At 40.5% G+C, this 20,019-nt stretch overlaps 1 protein-coding gene across 1 annotated transcript; it reads right to left on the reverse strand.

The window, feature by feature from the left end:
- Nucleotides 1-4,712: 4,712 nt before the first annotated feature.
- LOC143263182 (uncharacterized) lies at nt 4,713-8,132 on the reverse strand. The gene has a single exon (XM_076528340.1). It carries the CDS (start codon nt 8,130-8,132, stop codon nt 4,713-4,715), a length of 3,420 nt encoding a protein of 1,139 aa, XP_076384455.1.
- Between the last annotated feature and the right edge of the window lie 11,887 nt (nt 8,133-20,019).

Below are 20,019 nucleotides of genomic sequence, written 5' to 3' on the forward strand. Positions count from 1 at the left end.
TAGCTTCAAATCCATGCGGAACACATGATTTAGTTTCAAATCAATGCGAAGCAGAAGTCTTAGCTTCAAATCCGTGCGACACAAATGATTTAGATTCAAATACTTGCGATAGAAGTGATATAGCTTCAATACAGGCGAAACAAACGAGTTAGCTTCAAAGCCATGCGACACAAATGATTTAGCTTCAAATACTTGCGATATAACTGATATAGCTTCAAATGCAGGCGAAATAAACGAGTTAGCTTCAAATCTGTGCGAAACACATGATTTAGCTTCAAATCCATGCGAACCACATGATTTAGTTTCAAATCAATGTGATGTAGAAGGCTTAGCTTCAAATCCATGCGAAACACATGATTTAGTTTCAAATCAATGCGAAGCAGAAGGCTTAGCTTCAAATCCATGCGAAACAAATGATTTAGTTTCACATACTTGCGATATAAATGATATAGCTTCAAATGCAGGCGAAACAAACGAGTTAGCTTCAAATCCAAGCGAAACACATGGTTTAGTTTCAAATCAATGCGAAGTAGGAGGCTTATCCTCAAAGCCATGCGACACAAATGATTTAGCTTCAAATACTTGCGATATAACTGATATAGCTTCAAATGCAGGCGAAATAAACGAGTTAGCTTCAAATCTGTGCGAAACACATGATTTAGCTTCAAATCCATGCGAACCACATGATTTAGTTTCAAATCAATGTGAAGTAGAAGGCTTAGCTTCAAATCCATGCGAAACACATGATTTAGTTTCAAATCAATGCGAAGCAGAAGGCTTAGCTTCAAATCCGTGCGACACAAATGATTTAGATTCAAATACTTGCGATAGAAGTGATATAGCTTCAATGCAGGCGAAACAAACGAGTTAGCTTCAAAGCCATGCGACACAAATGATTTAGCTTCAAATACTTGCGATATAACTGATATAGCTTCAAATGCAGGCGAAATAAACGAGTTAGCTTCAAATCTGTGCGAAACACATGATTTAGCTTCAAATCCATGCGAACCACATGATTTAGTTTCAAATCAATGTGAAGTAGAAGGCTTAGCTTCAAATCCATGCGAAACACATGATTTAGTTTCAAATCAATGCGAAGCAGAAGGCTTAGCTTCAAATCCATGCGAAACAATTGATTTAGTTTTACATACTTGCGGTATAAATGATATAACTTCAAATGCAGGCGAAACAAACGAGTTAGCTTCAAATCCAAGCGAAGCACGTGATTTACCTTCAAATTAATACGAAGTAGAAGGCTTATCCTCAAAGCCATGCGACACAAATGATTTAGCTTCAAATACTTGCGATACAATTGATATAGCTTCAAATGCATGCGAAACAAACGAGTTAGCTTCAAATCCAAGCGAAACACATGATTTAGTTCCAAATCAATGCGAAGTAGAAGGTTTAGCTTCAAATCCAAGCGAAACACATGATTTTCCTTCAAATTAATGCGAAGTAGAAGGCTTATTCTCAAAGCCATGCGACACAAATGATTTAGCTTCAAATACTTGCGATACAATTGATATAGCATCAATTGCAGGCGAAACAAACGAGTTAGCTTCAAATCTGTGCGAAACTCATGATTTAGCTTCAAATCCATGCGAACCACATGATTTAGTTTCAAATCAACGTGAAGTAGAAGGCTTAGCTTTAAATCCATGCGAAACACATGATTTAGTTTCAAATCAATGCGAAGCAGAAGGCTTAGCTTCAAATCCATGCGAAACAAATGATTTAGTTTCACATACTTGCGATATAAATTATATAGCTTCAAAAGCAGGCGAAACAAACGAGTTAGCTTCAAATCCAAGCGAAACACATGGTTTAGTTTCAAATCAATGCGAAGTAGGAGGCTTATCCTCAAAGCCATGCGACACAAATGATTTAGCTTCAAATACTTGCGATATAACTGATATAGCTTCAAATGCAGGCGAAATAAACGAGTTAGCTTCAAATCTGTGCGAAACACATGATTTAGCTTCAAATCCATGCGAACCACATGATTTAGTTTCAAATCAATGTGAAGTAGAAGGATTAGCTTCAAATCCATGCGAAACACATGATTTAGTTTCAAATCAATGCGAAGCAGAAGGCTTAGCTTCAAATCCATGCGAAACAAATGATTTAGTTTCACATACTTGCGATATAAATGATATAGCTTCAAATGCAGGCGAAACAAACGAGTTAGCTTCAAATCCAAGCGAAGCACGTGATTTACCTTCAAATTAATGCGAAGTAGAAGGCTTATCCTCAAAGCCATGCGACACAAATGATTTAGCTTCAAATACTTGCGATACAATTGATATAGCTTCAAATGCAGGCGAAACAAACGAGTTAGCTTCAAATCCAAGCGAAGCACGTGATTTACCTTCAAATTAATGCGAAGTAGAAGGCTTATCCTCAAAGCCATGCGACACAAATGATTTAGCTTCAAATACTTGCGATACAATTGATATAGCTTCAAATGCATGCGAAACAAACGAGTTAGCTTCAAATCCAAGCGAAACACATGATTTAGTTTCAAATCAATGCGAAGCAGAAGGCTTAGCTTCAAATCCATGCGAAACAAATGATTTAGTTTCACATACTTGCGATATAAATGATATAGCTTCAAATGCAGGCGAAACAAACGAGTTAGCTTCAAATCCAAGCGAAACACATGGTTTAGTTTCAAATCAATGCGAAGTAGGAGGCTTATCCTCAAAGCCATGCGACACAAATGATTTAGCTTCAAATACTTGCGATATAACTGATATAGCTTCAAATGCAGGCGAAATAAACGAGTTAGCTTCAAATCTGTGCGAAACACATGATTTAGCTTCAAATCCATGCGAACCACATGATTTAGTTTCAAATCAATGTGAAGTAGAAGGCTTAGCTTCAAATCCGTGCGAAACACATGATTTAGGTTCAAATCAATGCGAAGTAGATGGCTTAACTTAAAATCCATGCGAAACAAATGATTTAGCTTCAAATACTTGCGACGTAAATGATATAGCTTCAAATGCAGCGAAACAAACCAGGTAGCTACAATTCCATGCGAAACACACGATTTAGCTTAAAAGTCATACGAAACAAATGATTTAACTTCAAATACTTGCGATATAAACGATATACCTTCAAATGTAGGCAAAAAAAAGAGTTAGCTTCAAATCCATGCGGAACACATGATTTAGCTTCAAATCCATGCGGAACACATGATTTAGCTTCAAATCCATGCGAACCACATGATTTTCCTTCAAATTAATGCGAAGTAGAAGGCTTTTTCTCAAAGCCATGCGACACAAATGATTTAGCTTCAAATGCTTGCGATACAATTGATATAGCTTCAAATGCAGGCGAAACAAACGAGTTAGCTTCAAATCCAAGCGAAGCACGTGATTTACCTTCAAATTAATGCGAAGTAGAAGGCTTATCCTCAAAGCCATGCGACACAAATGATTTAGCTTCAAATACTTGCGACGTAAATGATATAGCTTCAAATGCAGGCGATACAAACCAGGTAGCTTCAATTCCATGCGAAACACATGATTTAGCTTAAAATTCATACGAAACAAATGATTTAGCTTCAAATACTTGCGATATAAACGATATACCTTCAAATGTAGGCAAAACAAACGAGTTAGCTTCAAATCCATGCGAAACACATGATTTAGCTTCAAATCAATGCGAAGCACATGGTTTAGCTTCATATGGTTGCGAAACAAGTGGCTTAGCTTCAGATACTTGTGATAAACATGATTTAGCTTCAACCGCATGCGAAACAAACGAGTTAGCATTACAACCAAGCGACACAAGTGATTTAGCTTCAAATCAATGCGAAGTAGATGGCTTAGCTTCAAATCCATGCGAAACAAATGACTTAGCTTCAAATACTTGCGAATATAATTGTTAATGCTCGTGGTGCTCCTTGTGAGCTTCGAGCTTTGTGGTATCTTGCACGTGGTGTGCCGACTAAAAACTCTACTTTGCTAACCGGGTGCTCCAACAACTAGCTTCCCGGGAGACCTCTGTATCCACTGACGACTCAAGATGTATCAGGGTGGATAGACAGATCAGGACTGTCGAGCAATCGTGTGGCCTCCACGAGGTCACCTCGGTTAGCCCTACCTTTACTTCAGGGTGGGCGGCGAGGAAAAACTGCCCAATCATGGCAGGCCCAAAAGGCGAACGCTAATTGGTTGGGACCTTGGGAAAGGGTACCGCGAACGCCTCCAGATGAGCTTCCTCCTCATGGGAAAATTTGGAAATCTACCCCATCTGGAAGCAATCGCGCCGAGCGGTCCCAGTCCCAACTCCACTAACGCCTGGTCATAAATCAGAGATAAGGCCTTCACGGAGGACCACCATAAACCTGTCGACGGGGCCCATGAGAGTTACGAGGCGCGAAAACTAACACTTCTGCCACGGGGTGACAGGCCCACCCCCCTAGCCATCAAGGACCCACGTGTCTGGCCCCCGCCGTGAAGCCCAGATGGGGAATCCCTAACACTCTTGTTAAGATTCAGAACAAGAGTCTCATTATGACCTTTATAAACCCTAACATACCGCCCACCTTGAACTAATCTAGTTCAATTGCACTAAAAATTAAGCGAACATATCGTAATATAATGCTAGTGGTTATAAACTAGTACAACAATGAACTATGACAACAGTTGAATAATGTGACTAAAACTACTGAACGCAAACTATTTCTACTTAGTGTTCGCTTAGTCTTCTATGGGCAGCACACAAATTTTAGACGCTGGTCTCTTGAGCATTCCACGGGTAGTGCGAATGGTGGACACTCTGCTGATGCCATCCTGGCCCGGATGCAGCTCAACCACGCGTCCCAATGCCCACTTCAGGGGTGGAAGGTTGTCCTCCTTGATAAGGACCATGTCCCCGACCTTGAGAGGACTGCCGTGTCCCTGCTTCCATTTATGGCGTTGCTGGAGATTATGCAGGTAGTCTCGCTGCCATCGCCGCCAAAAATGTTGGATCGTTTGCTGTAGCAACTGGAACCTGTTAAGCCTATTTTGACGAATATCAGTGAGATCGGCATGGGGTAGAGCCGTTAATGCTTCTCCCACAAGGAAGTGACCAGGGGTTAATGGGTTGAGATCGGTTGGATCGGAAGACAATGGATATAGGGGACGGGAATTGAGGCAGGCTTCAATTTGCGCCAGTATCGTGCACATTTCCTCGAATGTGAGCCTTTGCTCCCCTATCACGCGCCTCAGATGTGCCTTTACTGATCGAACCCCACGTTCCCATAAACCGCCAAAGTGTGGAGCGCGTGGTGGGATCAACTGCCACTGAATGTGGTCTTGGGCCAACGTCCTTGCGCATTTTTCATTGTGAGCACGGGATGCCAATAGCTCACCCAAATCCCTTAATTCATTTCTCGCCCCAATGAAGTTTGTCCCATTGTCAGAATAAATGACACGACACTTTCCTCTACGCGAGATGAATCTCCGAAAGCAATTCAAAAATGAGTCGGTGGTCAAGTCTGTCGATAATTCTAAATGAATTGCCTTTGTGGTGAAACATATAAACAAACAAAGATAAGCCTTTCTTATTGTCCGAGAGCGCCCGCTGTCCACTATCAAAAACGGGCCGGCATAGTCTACGCCGCAGGTAGCGAAGGCGCGAGTGGGGTTAACCCGATCGGCAGGTAGAATGCCCATTTGGGGTTGCGCGCTGATAGGATTCGCCTTGAAACATTTTATACAACCGCGCAAAACCTTACGCGTAATCCGTCCACCAGACACAATCCAGTAGTTAGCGCAAAGAGAAGCGCGCGTCTGCTGGCAACCAGCGTGAAGCAGTCGCAAATGCTCGCGCCTAATTAATAACGCGGGCAATGGACCCGAATTCGGTACTAATATCGGATGCCTCCGTGCGAAGCTTATCGGAGCGTTCTGGAGGCGACCGCCCACCCTAATGATCCCGTGATCATCTAAAAAGGGATTTAATTTTGCTCTTGCACGAATCGAATTACGACGCGCTCGGAGGTCCCGGTATTCGCGGAGAAACCCGTTGTATTGTGCGTGCAGGTCAGGATTTCTTTTGAACTTGCGCTCCAGATTAATTAATCGCCGCTCCGCTTGAGTGCGCGACTCGCCTAATTGGTGAAGCCTCTCATTGAATGGAATGGCTACGATGAAGCGACCTTCCTTATCGCGCCTTGTGTTTTTGGTGAAATGCTGTTCGCAAGGATCGCGGGGATCGAACAGGGGAGTGGAAGCACTAATTTCCTCGACCTCCCAAAAACGCGACAAACTGTTCTCTAGTTCGGCATTGGTTGCCGCGTGAAATGACATGGTCCTTGATTGCGGTGTCGGACATCGCAGACTACCGCCTAACACCCAGCCGAGTCGGGTTTTCTGCAATGTTAAATTCCCGGTTCCCAATTTGATCTGACCAACGCATAAGAGATCCCAAAAGATTCCTGCTCCTATTAACAGGTCAATCCGACCCGGCGTCTGGAAATCGGGATCGGCTAATTCTAATCCGGTTGGTACCGGAACTCTGAACGTGTTCAAAGGGATGTTGGGCATTTCCTCCGTGATAGTTTCTATCACCAAACAGGAAAGACGCGATTTGAAATGGCCAGACGCGGATTTTAACCTTATCTGAGCGGAGGATTGGACTCTACTTTGCACTCGTCCCAAGCCACCGACCATCTTTTCGGTGGGCAGACGAGGCAACCCCATGCGCTCGCAAAGCTCTCTAGTTACGAAATTTGCCTGTGACCCTACATCTAACAATGCTCGGCATTTGTGATACCTTCCCTTGCCATCAGCTACTAACACCGATGCCGTTGACAGAACTACGCAATCAGAGTGGACGTTAGCGGAGCATGCTTGTAACACGTGCGACGAGGATGGCTCGCGGTCTTCCTCGCTGACCAGACTTTCCTGAGAAGTCGTCTCTCTATGGAGCAAGGTGTTGTGTAGCTTTCCGCATTTTCGACACTTTGACCGAGTACACGATTTCACACTGTGGCCAGGCAGTAAACAATTGAAGCACAACCGTGATTGCTTCACCGTGTCGAATCTTTTTGAAAAGGGCATAGCTAGAAATTTGGGACACTGCGCAATCACGTGCTGCTCGTTGCATATTACACATTTATCTATTTTGCTCGCAACATGAATCGCGGGTACAAAGGTCCTGATGGCTCTTTCACTATGCGCCTTGTTCCTGGGGCGATCAGCTCCATCCTTACTAACGTTCGATCTATTAGATTCTCTTCGGTCGAGATATTGGGACCGCTGCTCTAGGAACTTTGATAGTTCACGAAAGGTGGGCAACGAACTTGAGTTCGTGGTACGCTTATCCCATTCGTCTAGAGAACCCGCGTCTAGTTTTCTAGCTAAACAGGCGCTAATGAGCGCATCCCAAAGTTCCGCGGGTTTGAGAATTGATTCGAGAGCACGCACGTTATTAATTGCAGTATCTACAAATTCGCTAAGCCCTTTGCCACTCGGCTTCTTTAGTGGCTCTACATCTAATATGGAGTTTAAGTGGTGGGTCGCGAGCAACTTCGGATCATTATATTTTTCCTGCAGCCGTTCCCAAGCTAATTTGTAGTTGGCTGCAGAAACACTATATGACTCGATGACGCGAGCGGCCGCTCCAGTCACCGACGACGTTAGGTAATTAAACTTGTCGATGTCACCTAGTCTTTCGCTATCGTGCACCAACGAGATAAATGTGTCCCGAAAACGGATCCATTGGTTACAATCCCCTTCAAATATGGGGAGTTTGATTGTGGGTAGACGAACCGCGGGCAAGGCATCGGACAACGACGGTGTAACGCGATTCGAACTACTCGTCGCGGTAGCGGAGTCGCCACGAGCCTCTAATAGGCGTGCTTCGGCCTTGGACATCGCACTGAAATACGAGTCCTCAAACTGCTCGCGCTCGGCTAACTGCGCTTCTTCTTGCGGGGTACCTATGACGGCGCATTCTATTCGAGTCTGGACGTTATTGAAAAGTTCGTACAGGCTCTCATTTGCTCTTACGCGTTTTTCGAGGGCCATTAGATCCGCGTTCGCGCTCTCGGACTCGAGAAACCTTTTAAATATGGTGAGCCTGGCCTTCACAGACCCGCGCTCAGTAAAGAATGCCTTTGCTGCCTCCATGACGTGCACGACTGACAACAAATTAAAGGGATGGTGACTTACGGACTGGATGGAGTGAGATCAGCTTGACTTCTATCGTCCCACAGGATGCCCGTTGCTTCCTGGCGGCTAGCAGTCCTTTCTTGCGTGATCCTTGCCCAATGTCCGCAGTCTCGTGCACGAAGCGTGGACCCTGATGACGGCTGTCGCTTGTTCCTATCACGTCCAGAGGGGTGGTGAGCTCAATTCCCACGCACGGCAGCCGCACTGGATGTACAAGCTGACAGCGGACTTCCAATAGGTCGAAGTTCTTCTTCAAATGTTATTCGGCAAACCGGCTCGAATAACTCAACGATGATGTTCTTACTGGCAAGAACCAAGGAATACACAGTGGACTGTATCTAATTACTCGAGTATCCTGCTCTGGCGGATCAAATGTTAGTGGTCGATGCAACCCTTGAAGATGCACGCCGCTTGCTGCTATCACGTCCAGGGGGGTGTTGAGCCAACTCCTCACACACAGGCGCCTCACTGGATGTACAAGTCGACGGCCAAGTCTTCCAACAATGTCACAGGACTGTGTGGACCTTTCCACACAATATCCGGCTCGAAGGACCAAATGTTAATGCTCGTGGTGCTCCTTGTGAGCTTCGAGCTTTGTGGTATCTTGCACGTGGTGTGCCGACTAAAAACTCTACTTTGCTAACCGGGTGCTCCAACAACTAGCTTCCCGGGAGACCTCTGTATCCACTGACGACTCAAGATGTATCAGGGTGGATAGACAGATCAGGACTGTCGAGCAATCGTGTGGCCTCCACGAGGTCACCTCGGTTAGCCCTACCTTTACTTCAGGGTGGGCGGCGAGGAAAAACTGCCCAATCATGGCAGGCCCAAAAGGCGAACGCTAATTGGTTGGGACCTTGGGAAAGGGTACCGCGAACGCCTCCAGATGAGCTTCCTCCTCATGGGAAAATTTGGAAATCTACCCCATCTGGAAGCAATCGCGCCGAGCGGTCCCAGTCCCAACTCCGCTAACGCCTGGTCATAAATCAGAGATAAGGCCTTCACGGAGGACCACCATAAACCTGTCGACGGGGCCCATGAGAGTTACGAGGCGCGAAAACTAACACTTCTGCCACGGGGTGACAGGCCCACCCCCCTAGCCATCAAGGACCCACGTGTCTGGCCCCCGCCGTGAAGCCCAGATGGGGAATCCCTAACACTCTTGTTAAGATTCAGAACAAGAGTCTCATTATGACCTTTATAAACCCTAACAATAATTGATACAGCTTGAAATGCATGCGAAACAAACGAGGTAGCTTCAAATCCATGCGAAACAAATGATTTTTCTTCAAATACTTGCGATACAAGTGAACTAGCTTCAAATGCATGCGAATCAAACCAGCTAGCTTCAATTCCATGCGAAACACATGATTTAGCTTAAGATTCATGCGAAACAGATTATTTAGCTTCACATACTTGCGATTAAATGATATAGCTTCAAATGCAGGCGAATCAAACGTGTTAGCTTCAAATCCAAGCGAAACACATGATTTAGTTTCAAATCAATGCGAAGTAGATGGCTTAACTTCAAATCCATGCGAAACAAATGATTTAGCTTCAAATACTTGCGACGTAAATGATATAGCTTCAAATGCAGGCGAAACAAACCAGGTAGCTTCAATTCCATGCGAAACACATGATTTAGCTTAAAATTCATACGAAACAAATGATTTAACTTCAAATTCATGCGAAACAAACGAGTTAGCATCAAATCCATGCGAAACACATGATTTAACTAAAACTCAATGCAAAGTAGAAGGCGTAGCTTCAAATCCATGCGAAACAAATGATTTAGCTTCAAATACTTGCGATATAAGTGATATAGATTCAACTGCAGGCGAAACAAATGAGGTAGCTTCAAATCCATGCGAAACAAATGATATTTCTTCAAATACTTGCGAAACAAATGATTTAGCTTCAAATACTTGCGTTATAAATGATATAACATCAAATGCAGGCAAAACAAACGAGTTAGCTTCAGATCCATGCGGAACACAAGATTTATATTCAAATCAATGCGAAGCACATGGTTTAGCTTCATATACTTGCGAAACAAGTGGTTTAGCTTCAGATACTTGTGATAAACATGATTTAGCTTCAACTGCATGCGAATCAAACGAGTTAGTTTAAAATCCAAGCGAAACACACGATTTAGCTTCAAATCAATGCGAAGTAGAAGGCTTAGCCTCAAATCGATGCCGTACGAATGATTAGCTTCAAATACCTGCTCTAGAAGTAATATAGCTTCAAATGCAGGCGAAACAAACGAGTTAGCTTCAAATCTATGCGAAACACATGATTTAGCTTCAAATTGATGCGAAACACGTGGTTTAGATTCATATGCTTGCGAAACAAGTGGTTTAGCTTCAGATACTTGTGATAAACATGATTTAGCTTCAAATGCAGGCGAAACAAACGAGTTAGCTTCATATCCATGCGAAACAAATGACTTACCTTCAAATACTTGCGAATATAAGTGATACAGCATCAAATGCATGCGAAACAAACGAGGTAGCTTCAAATCCATGCGAAACAAATGATTTTTCTTCAAATACTTGCGATACAAGTGAACTAGCTTCAAATGCAGGCGAAACAAACCAGGTAGCTTCAATTCCATGCGAAACACATGATTTAGCTTAAGATTCATGCGAAACAGATTATTTAGCTTCACATACTTGCGATTAAATGATATAGCTTCAAATGCAGGCGAATCAAACGTGTTAGCTTCAAATCCAAGCGAAACACATGATTTAGTTTCAAATCAATGCGAAGTAGATGGCTTAACTTCAAATCCATGCGAAACAAATGATTTAGCTTCAAATACTTGCGACGTAAATGATATAGCTTCAAATGCAGGCGAAACAAACCAGGTAGCTTCAATTCCATGCGAAACACATGATTTAGCTTAAAATTCATACGAAACAAATGATTTAACTTCAAATTCATGCGAAACAAACGAGTTAGCATCAAATCCATGCGAAACACATGATTTAACTAAAACTCAATGCAAAGTAGAAGGCGTAGCTTCAAATCCATGCGAAACAAATGATTTAGCTTCAAATACTTGCGATATAAGTGATATAGATTCAACTGCAGGCGAAACAAATGAGGTAGCTTCAAATCCATGCGAAACAAATGATATTTCTTCAAATACTTGCGAAACAAATGATTTAGCTTCAAATACTTGCGTTATAAATGATATAACATCAAATGCAGGCAAAACAAACGAGTTAGCTTCAGATCCATGCGGAACACAAGATTTATATTCAAATCAATGCGAAGCACATGGTTTAGCTTCATATACTTGCGAAACAAGTGGTTTAGCTTCAGATACTTGTGATAAACATGATTTAGCTTCAACTGCATGCGAATCAAACGAGTTAGTTTAAAATCCAAGCGAAACACACGATTTAGCTTCAAATCAATGCGAAGTAGAAGGCTTAGCCTCAAATCGATGCCATACGAATGATTAGCTTCAAATACCTGCTCTAGAAGTAATATAGCTTCAAATGCAGGCGAAACAAACGAGTTAGCTTCAAATCTATGCGAAACAAATGATTTAGCTTCAAATACTTGCGACGTAAATGATATAGCTTCAAATGCAGGCGAAACAAACCAGGTAGCTTCAATTCCATGCGAAACACATGATTTAGCTTAAAATTCATACGAAACAAATGATTTAACTTCAAATTCATGCGAAACAAACGAGTTAGCATCAAATCCATGCGAAACACATGATTTAACTAAAACTCAATGCAAAGTAGAAGGCGTAGCTTCAAATCCATGCGAAACAAATGATTTAGCTTCAAATACTTGCGATATAAGTGATATAGATTCAACTGCAGGCGAAACAAATGAGGTAGCTTCAAATCCATGCGAAACAAATGATATTTCTTCAAATACTTGCGAAACAAATGATTTAGTTTCACATACTTGCGATATAAATGATATAGCTTCAAATGCAGGCGAAACAAACGAGTTAGCTTCAAATCCAAGCGAAACACATGGTTTAGTTTCAAATCAATGCGAAGTAGGAGGCTTATCCTCAAAGCCATGCGACACAAATGATTTAGCTTCAAATACTTGCGATATAACTGATATAGCTCCAAATGCAGGCGAAATAAACGAGTTAGCTTCAAATCTGTGCGAAACACATGATTTAGCTTCAAATCCATGCGAACCACATGATTTAGTTTCAAATCAATGTGAAGTAGAAGGCTTAGCTTCAAATGCGTGCGAAACACATGATTTAGGTTCAAATCAATGCGAAGTAGATGGCTTAACTTCAAATCCATGCGAAACAAATGATTTAGCTTCAAATACTTGCGACGTAAATGATATAGCTTCAAATGCAGCGAAACAAACCAGGTAGCTACAATTCCATGCGAAACACACGATTTAGCTTAAAAGTCATACGAAACAAATGATTTAACTTCAAATACTTGCGATATAAACGATATACCTTCAAATGTAGGCAAAAAAAAGAGTTAGCTTCAAATCCATGCGGAACACATGATTTAACTTCAAATCCATGCGGAACACATGATTTAGCTTCAAATCCATGCGAACCACATGATTTTCCTTCAAATTAATGCGAAGTAGAAGGCTTTTTCTCAAAGCCATGCGACACAAATGATTTAGCTTCAAATGCTTGCGATACAATTGATATAGCTTCAAATGCAGGCGAAACAAACGAGTTAGCTTCAAATCCAAGCGAAGCACGTGATTTACCTTCAAATTAATGCGAAGTAGAAGGCTTATCCTCAAAGCCATGCGACACAAATGATTTAGCTTCAAATACTTGCGATACAATTGATATAGCTTCAAATGCATGCGAAACAAACGAGTTAGCTTCAAATCTAAGCGAAACACATGATTTAGTTCCAAATCAATGCGAAGTAGAAGGTTTAGCTTCAAATCCAAGCGAAACACATGATTTTCCTTCAAATTAATGCGAAGTAGAAGGCTTATTCTCAAAGCCATGCGACACAAATGATTTAGCTTCAAATACTTGCGATATAATTGATATAGCATCAAATGCAGGCGAAACAAACGAGTTAGCTTCAAATCTGTGCGAAACACATGATTTAGCTTCAAATCAATGCGAACTAGGAGGCTTACCTTCAAAGCCATGCGACACAAATGGTTTAGCTTCAAATACTTCCGATACAATTGATATAGCTTCAAATGCATGCGAAACGAACGAGTTAGCTTCAAATCCAAGCGTAACACGTGATTTAGCTTCAAATCAATGAGAAGTAGGAGGCTTAGCTTCAAATCCAATCGAATCACAAGATTTAGCTTCAAATCAATGAGAAGTAGAAAGCTTAGCTTCAAATCCATGCGAATCAAATGATTTAGCTTCAAATACTTGTGATATACATGATATAGCACCAAATGCAGGCGAAACAAACGAGTTTTCTTCAAATCCATGCGAAACACACGATTTAACTGCAAATCAATGCGATGTAGAAGGTTTAGCGTCAAATCCATGTGACACAAAAGAATTAGGTTCAAATGCTTGCGAAATAGATGGTACAGATTCAAATAAAGTCGAAACAAACGAGATATCTTCAAATCCATGCAAAACACATGATTTTGCTTCAAATCAATGCGAAGTAGAAGGCTTAGCTTCAAATCCATGCGAATAAAATGATTTAGCTTCGCATACGTGTGATATACATGATATAGCTTCAAATGCATGCGAAATAAACGAGTTAGCTTCAAATCTGTGCGAAACACATGATTTAGCTTCAAATCCATGCGAACCACATGATTTAGTTTCAAATCAATGTGAAGTAGAAGGCTTAGCTTCAAATCCATGCGAAACACATGATTTAGTTTCAAATCAATGTGAAGTAGAAGGCTTAGCTTCAAATCCGTGCGAAACACATGATTTAGGTTCAAATCAATGCGAAGTAGATGGCTTAACTTCAAATCCATGCGAAACAAATGATTTAGCTTCAAATACTTGCGACGTAAATGATATAGCTTCAAATGCAGCGAAACAAACCAGGTAGCTACAATTCCATGCGAAACACACGATTTAGCTTAAAAGTCATACGAAACAAATGATTTAACTTCAAATACTTGCGATATAAACGATATACCTTCAAATGTAGGCAAAAAAAAGAGTTAGCTTCAAATCCATGCGGAACACATGATTTAGCTTCAAATCCATGCGGAACACATGATTTAGCTTCAAATCCATGCGAACCACATGATTTTCCTTCAAATTAATGCGAAGTAGAAGGCTTTTTCTCAAAGCCATGCGACACAAATGATTTAGCTTCAAATGCTTGCGATACAATTGATATAGCTTCAAATGCAGGCGAAACAAACGAGTTAGCTTCAAATCCAAGCGAAGCACGTGATTTACCTTCAAATTAATGCGAAGTAGAAGGCTTATCCTCAAAGCCATGCGACACAAATGATTTAGCTTCAAATACTTGCGATACAATTGATATAGCTTCAAATGCATGCGAAACAAACGAGTTAGCTTCAAATCTAAGCGAAACACATGATTTAGTTCCAAATCAATGCGAAGTAGAAGGTTTAGCTTCAAATCCAAGCGAAACACATGATTTTCCTTCAAATTAATGCGAAGTAGAAGGCTTATTCTCAAAGCCATGCGACACAAATGATTTAGCTTCAAATACTTGCGATATAATTGATATAGCATCAAATGCAGGCGAAACAAACGAGTTAGCTTCAAATCTGTGGGAAACACATGATTTAGCTTCAAATCAATGCGAAGTAGGAGGCTTACCTTCAAAGCCATGCGACACAAATGGTTTAGCTTCAAATACTTCCGATACAATTGATATAGCTTCAAATGCATGCGAAACGAACGAGTTAGCTTCAAATCCAAGCGTAACACGTGATTTAGCTTCAAATCAATGAGAAGTAGGAGGCTTAGCTTCAAATCCGATCGAATCACAAGATTTAGCTTCAAATCAATGAGAAGTAGAAAGCTTAGCTTCAAATCCATGCGAATCAAATGATTTAGCTTCAAATACTTGTGATATACATGATATAGCACCAAATGCAGGCGAAACAAACGAGTTTTCTTCAAATCCATGCGAAACACACGATTTAACTGCAAATCAATGCGATGTAGAAGGTTTAGCGTCAAATCCATGCGACACAAAAGAATTAGCTTCAAATGCTTGCGAAATAGATGGTACAGATTCAAATAAAGTCGAAACAAACGAGATATCTTCAAATCCATGCAAAACACATGATTTTGCTTCAAATCAATGCGAAGTAGAAGGCTTAGCTTCAAATCCATGCGAATAAAATGATTTAGCTTCGCATACGTGTGATATACATGATATAGCTTCAAATGCATGCGAAATAAACGAGTTAGCTTCAAATCTGTGCGAAACACATGATTTAGCTTCAAATCCATGCGAACCACATGATTTAGTTTCAAATCAATGTGAAGTAGAAGGCTTAGCTTCAAATCCATGCGAAACACATGATTTAGTTTCAAATCAATGCGAAGCAGAAGGCTTAGCTTCAAATCCGTGCGACACAAATGATTTAGATTCAAATACTTGCGATAGAAGTGATATAGCTTCAATGCAGGCGAAACAAACGAGTTAGCTTCAAAGCCATGCGACACAAATGATTTAGCTTCAAATACTTGCGATATAACTGATATAGCTTCAAATGCAGGCGAAATAAACGAGTTAGCTTCAAATCTGTGCGAAACACATGATTTAGCTTCAAATCCATGCGAACCACATGATTTAGTTTCAAATCAATGTGAAGTAGAAGGCTTAGCTTCAAATCCATGCGAAACACATGATTTAGTTTCAAATCAATGCGAAGCAGAAGGCTTAGCTTCAAATCCATGCGAAACAATTGATTTAGTTTTACATACTTGCGGTATAAATGATATAGCTTCAAATGCAGGCGAAACAAACGAGTTAGCTTCAAATCCAAGCGAAGCACGTGATTTACCTTCAAATTAATGCGAAGTAGAAGGCTTATCCTCAAAGCCATGCGACACAAATGATTTAGCTTCAAATACTTGCGATACAATTGATATAGCTACAAATGCATGCGAAACAAACGACTTAGCTTCAAATCCAAGCGAAACACATGATTTAGTTCCAAATCAATGCGAAGTAGAAGGTTTAGCTTCAAATCCAAGCGAAACACATGATTTTCCTTCAAATTAATGCGAAGTAGAAGGCTTTTTCTCAAAGCCATGCGACACAAATGATTTAGCTTCAAATGCTTGCGATACAATTGATATAGCTTCAAATGCAGGCAAAACAAACGAGTTAGCTTCAAATCCAAGCGAAGCACGTGATTTACCTTCAAATTAATGCGAAGTAGAAGGCTTATCCTCAAAGCCATGCGACACAAATGATTTAGCTTCAAATACTTGCGATACAATTGATATAGCTTCAAATGCATGCGAAACAAACGAGTTAGCTTCAAATCTAAGCGAAACACATGATTTAGTTCCAAATCAATGCGAAGTAGAAGGTTTAGCTTCAAATCCAAGCGAAACACATGATTTTCCTTCAAATTAATGCGAAGTAGAAGGCTTATTCTCAAAGCCATGCGACACAAATGATTTAGCTTCAAATACTTGCGATATAATTGATATAGCATCAAATGCAGGCGAAACAAACGAGTTAGCTTCAAATCTGTGCGAAACACATGATTTAGCTTCAAATCAATGCGAACTAGGAGGCTTACCTTCAAAGCCATGCGACACAAATGGTTTAGCTTCAAATACTTCCGATACAATTGATATAGCTTCAAATGCATGCGAAACGAACGAGTTAGCTTCAAATCCAAGCGTAACACGTGATTTAGCTTCAAATCAATGAGAAGTAGGAGGCTTAGCTTCAAATCCAATCGAATCACAAGATTTAGCTTCAAATCAATGAGAAGTAGAAAGCTTAGCTTCAAATCCATGCGAATCAAATGATTTAGCTTCAAATACTTGTGATATACATGATATAGCACCAAATGCAGGCGAAACAAACGAGTTTTCTTCAAATCCATGCGAAACACACGATTTAACTGCAAATCAATGCGATGTAGAAGGTTTAGCGTCAAATCCATGCGACACAAAAGAATTAGCTTCAAATGCTTGCGAAATAGATGGTACAGATTCAAATAAAGTCGAAACAAACGAGATATCTTCAAATCCATGCAAAACACATGATTTTGCTTCAAATCAATGCGAAGTAGAAGGCTTAGCTTCAAATCCATGCGAATAAAATGATTTAGCTTCGTATACGTGTGATATACATGATATAGCTTCAAATGCATGCGAAATAAACGAGTTAGCTTCAAATCTGTGCGAAACACATGATTTAGCTTCAAATCCATGCGAACCACATGATTTAGTTTCAAATCAATGTGAAGTAGAAGGCTTAGCTTCAAATCCATGCGAAACACATGATTTAGTTTCAAATCAATGCGAAGCAGAAGGCTTAGCTTCAAATCCGTGCGACACAAATGATTTAGATTCAAATACTTGCGATAGAAGTGATATAGCTTCAATGCAGGCGAAACAAACGAGTTAGCTTCAAAGCCATGCGACACAAATGATTTAGCTTCAAATACTTGCGATATAACTGATATAGCTTCAAATGCAGGCGAAATAAACGAGTTAGCTTCAAATCTGTGCGAAACACATGATTTAGCTTCAAATCCATGCGAACCACATGATTTAGTTTCAAATCAATGTGATGTAGAAGGCTTAGCTTCAAATCCATGCGAAACACATGATTTAGTTTCAAATCAATGCGAAGCAGAAGGCTTAGCTTCAAATCCATGCGAAACAAATGATTTAGTTTCACATACTTGCAATATAAATGATATAGCTTCAAATGCAGGCGAAACAAACGAGTTAGCTTCAAATCCAAGCGAAACACATGGTTTAGTTTCAAATCAATGCGAAGTAGGAGGCTTATCCTCAAAGCCATGCGACACAAATGATTTAGCTTCAAATACTTGCGATATAACTGATATAGCTTCAAATGCAGGCGAAATAAACGAGTTAGCTTCAAATCTGTGCGAAACACATGATTTAGCTTCAAATCCATGCGAACCACATGATTTAGCTTCAAATCAATGTGAAGTAGAAGGCTTAGCTTCAAATCCATGCGAAACACATGATTTAGTTTCAAATCAATGCGAAGCAGAAGGCTTAGCTTCAAATCCGTGCGACACAAATGATTTAGATTCAAATTCTTGCGATAGAAGTGATATAGCTTCAATGCAGGCGAAACAAACGAGTTAGCTTCAAAGCCATGCGACACAAATGATTTAGCTTCAAATACTTGCGATATAACTGATATAGCTTCAAATGCAGGCGAAATAAACGAGTTAGCTTCAAATCTGTGCGAAACACATGATTTAGCTTCAAATCCATGCGAACCACATGATTTAGTTTCAAATCAATGTGAAGCAGAAGGCTTAGCTTCAAATCCATGCGAAACAAATGATTTAGTTTCACATACTTGCGATATAAATGATATAGCTTCAAATGCAGGCGAAACAAACGAGTTAGCTTCAAATCCAAGCGAAACACATGGTTTAGTTTCAAATCAATGCGAAGTAGGAGGCTTATCCTCAAAGCCATGCGACACAAATGATTTAGCTTCAAATACTTGCGATATAACTGATATAGCTTCAAATGCAGGCGAAATAAACGAGTTAGCTTCAAATCTGTGCGAAACACATGATTTAGCTTCAAATCCATGCGAACCACATGATTTAGTTTCAAATCAATGTGAAGTAGAAGGCTTAGCTTCAAATCCATGCGAAACACATGATTTAGTTTCAAATCAATGCGAAGCAGAAGGCTTAGCTTCAAATCCATGCGAAACAATTGATTTAGTTTTACATACTTGCGGTATAAATGATATAGCTTCAAATGCAGGCGAAACAAACGAGTTAGCTTCAAATCCAAGCGAAGCACGTGATTTACCTTCAAATCAATGCGAAGTAGAAGGTTTAGCTTCAAATCCAAGCGAAACACATGATTTTCCTTCAAATTAATGCGAAGTAGAAGGCTTATTCTCAAAGCCATGCGACACAAATGATTTAGCTTCAAATACTTGCGATACAATTGATATAGCATCAACTGCAGGCGAAACAAACGAGTTAGCTTCAAATCTGTGCGAAACTCATGATTTAGCTTCAAATCCATGCGAACCACATGATTTAGTTTCAAATCAACGTGAAGTAGAAGGCTTAGCTTCAAATCCATGCGAAACACATGATTTAGTTTCAAATCAATGCGAAGCAGAAGGCTTAGCTTCAAATCCGTGCGACACAAATGATTTAGATTCAAATACTTGCGATAGAAGTGATATAGCTTCAATGCAGGCGAAACAAACGAGTTAGCTTCAAAGCCATGCGACACAAATGATTTAGCTTCAAATACTTGCGATATAACTGATATAGCTTCAAATGCAGGCGAAATAAACGAGTTAGCTTCAAATCTGTGCGAAACACATGATTTAGCTTCAAATCCATGCGAACCACATGATTTAGTTTCAAATCAATGTAAAGTAGAAGGCTTAGCTTCAAATCCATGCGAAACACATGATTTAGTTTCAAATCAAAGCGAAGCAGAAGGCTTAGCTTCAAATCCATGCGAAACAATTGATTTAGTTTTACATACGTGCGGTATAAATGATATAGCTTCAAATGCAGGCGAAACAAACGAGTTAGCTTCAAATCCAAGCGAAGCACGTGATTTACCTTCAAATTAATGCGAAGTAGAAGGCTTATCCTCAAAGCCATGCGACACAAATGATTTAGCTTCAAATACTTGCGATACAATTGATATAGCTTCAAATGC

The sequence above is a fragment of the Megalopta genalis genome, unplaced genomic scaffold (assembly GCF_051020955.1).
Source record: "Megalopta genalis isolate 19385.01 unplaced genomic scaffold, iyMegGena1_principal scaffold0359, whole genome shotgun sequence".
Lineage (NCBI taxonomy): Eukaryota > Metazoa > Arthropoda > Insecta > Hymenoptera > Halictidae > Megalopta > Megalopta genalis.

Excerpts from the sequence above, each read along its gene's own strand:
- LOC143263182 (XM_076528340.1), bottom strand. The coding sequence starts at position 8,132 with ATGGAGGCAGCAAAGGCATTCTTTACTGAGCGCGGGTCTGTGAAGGCC.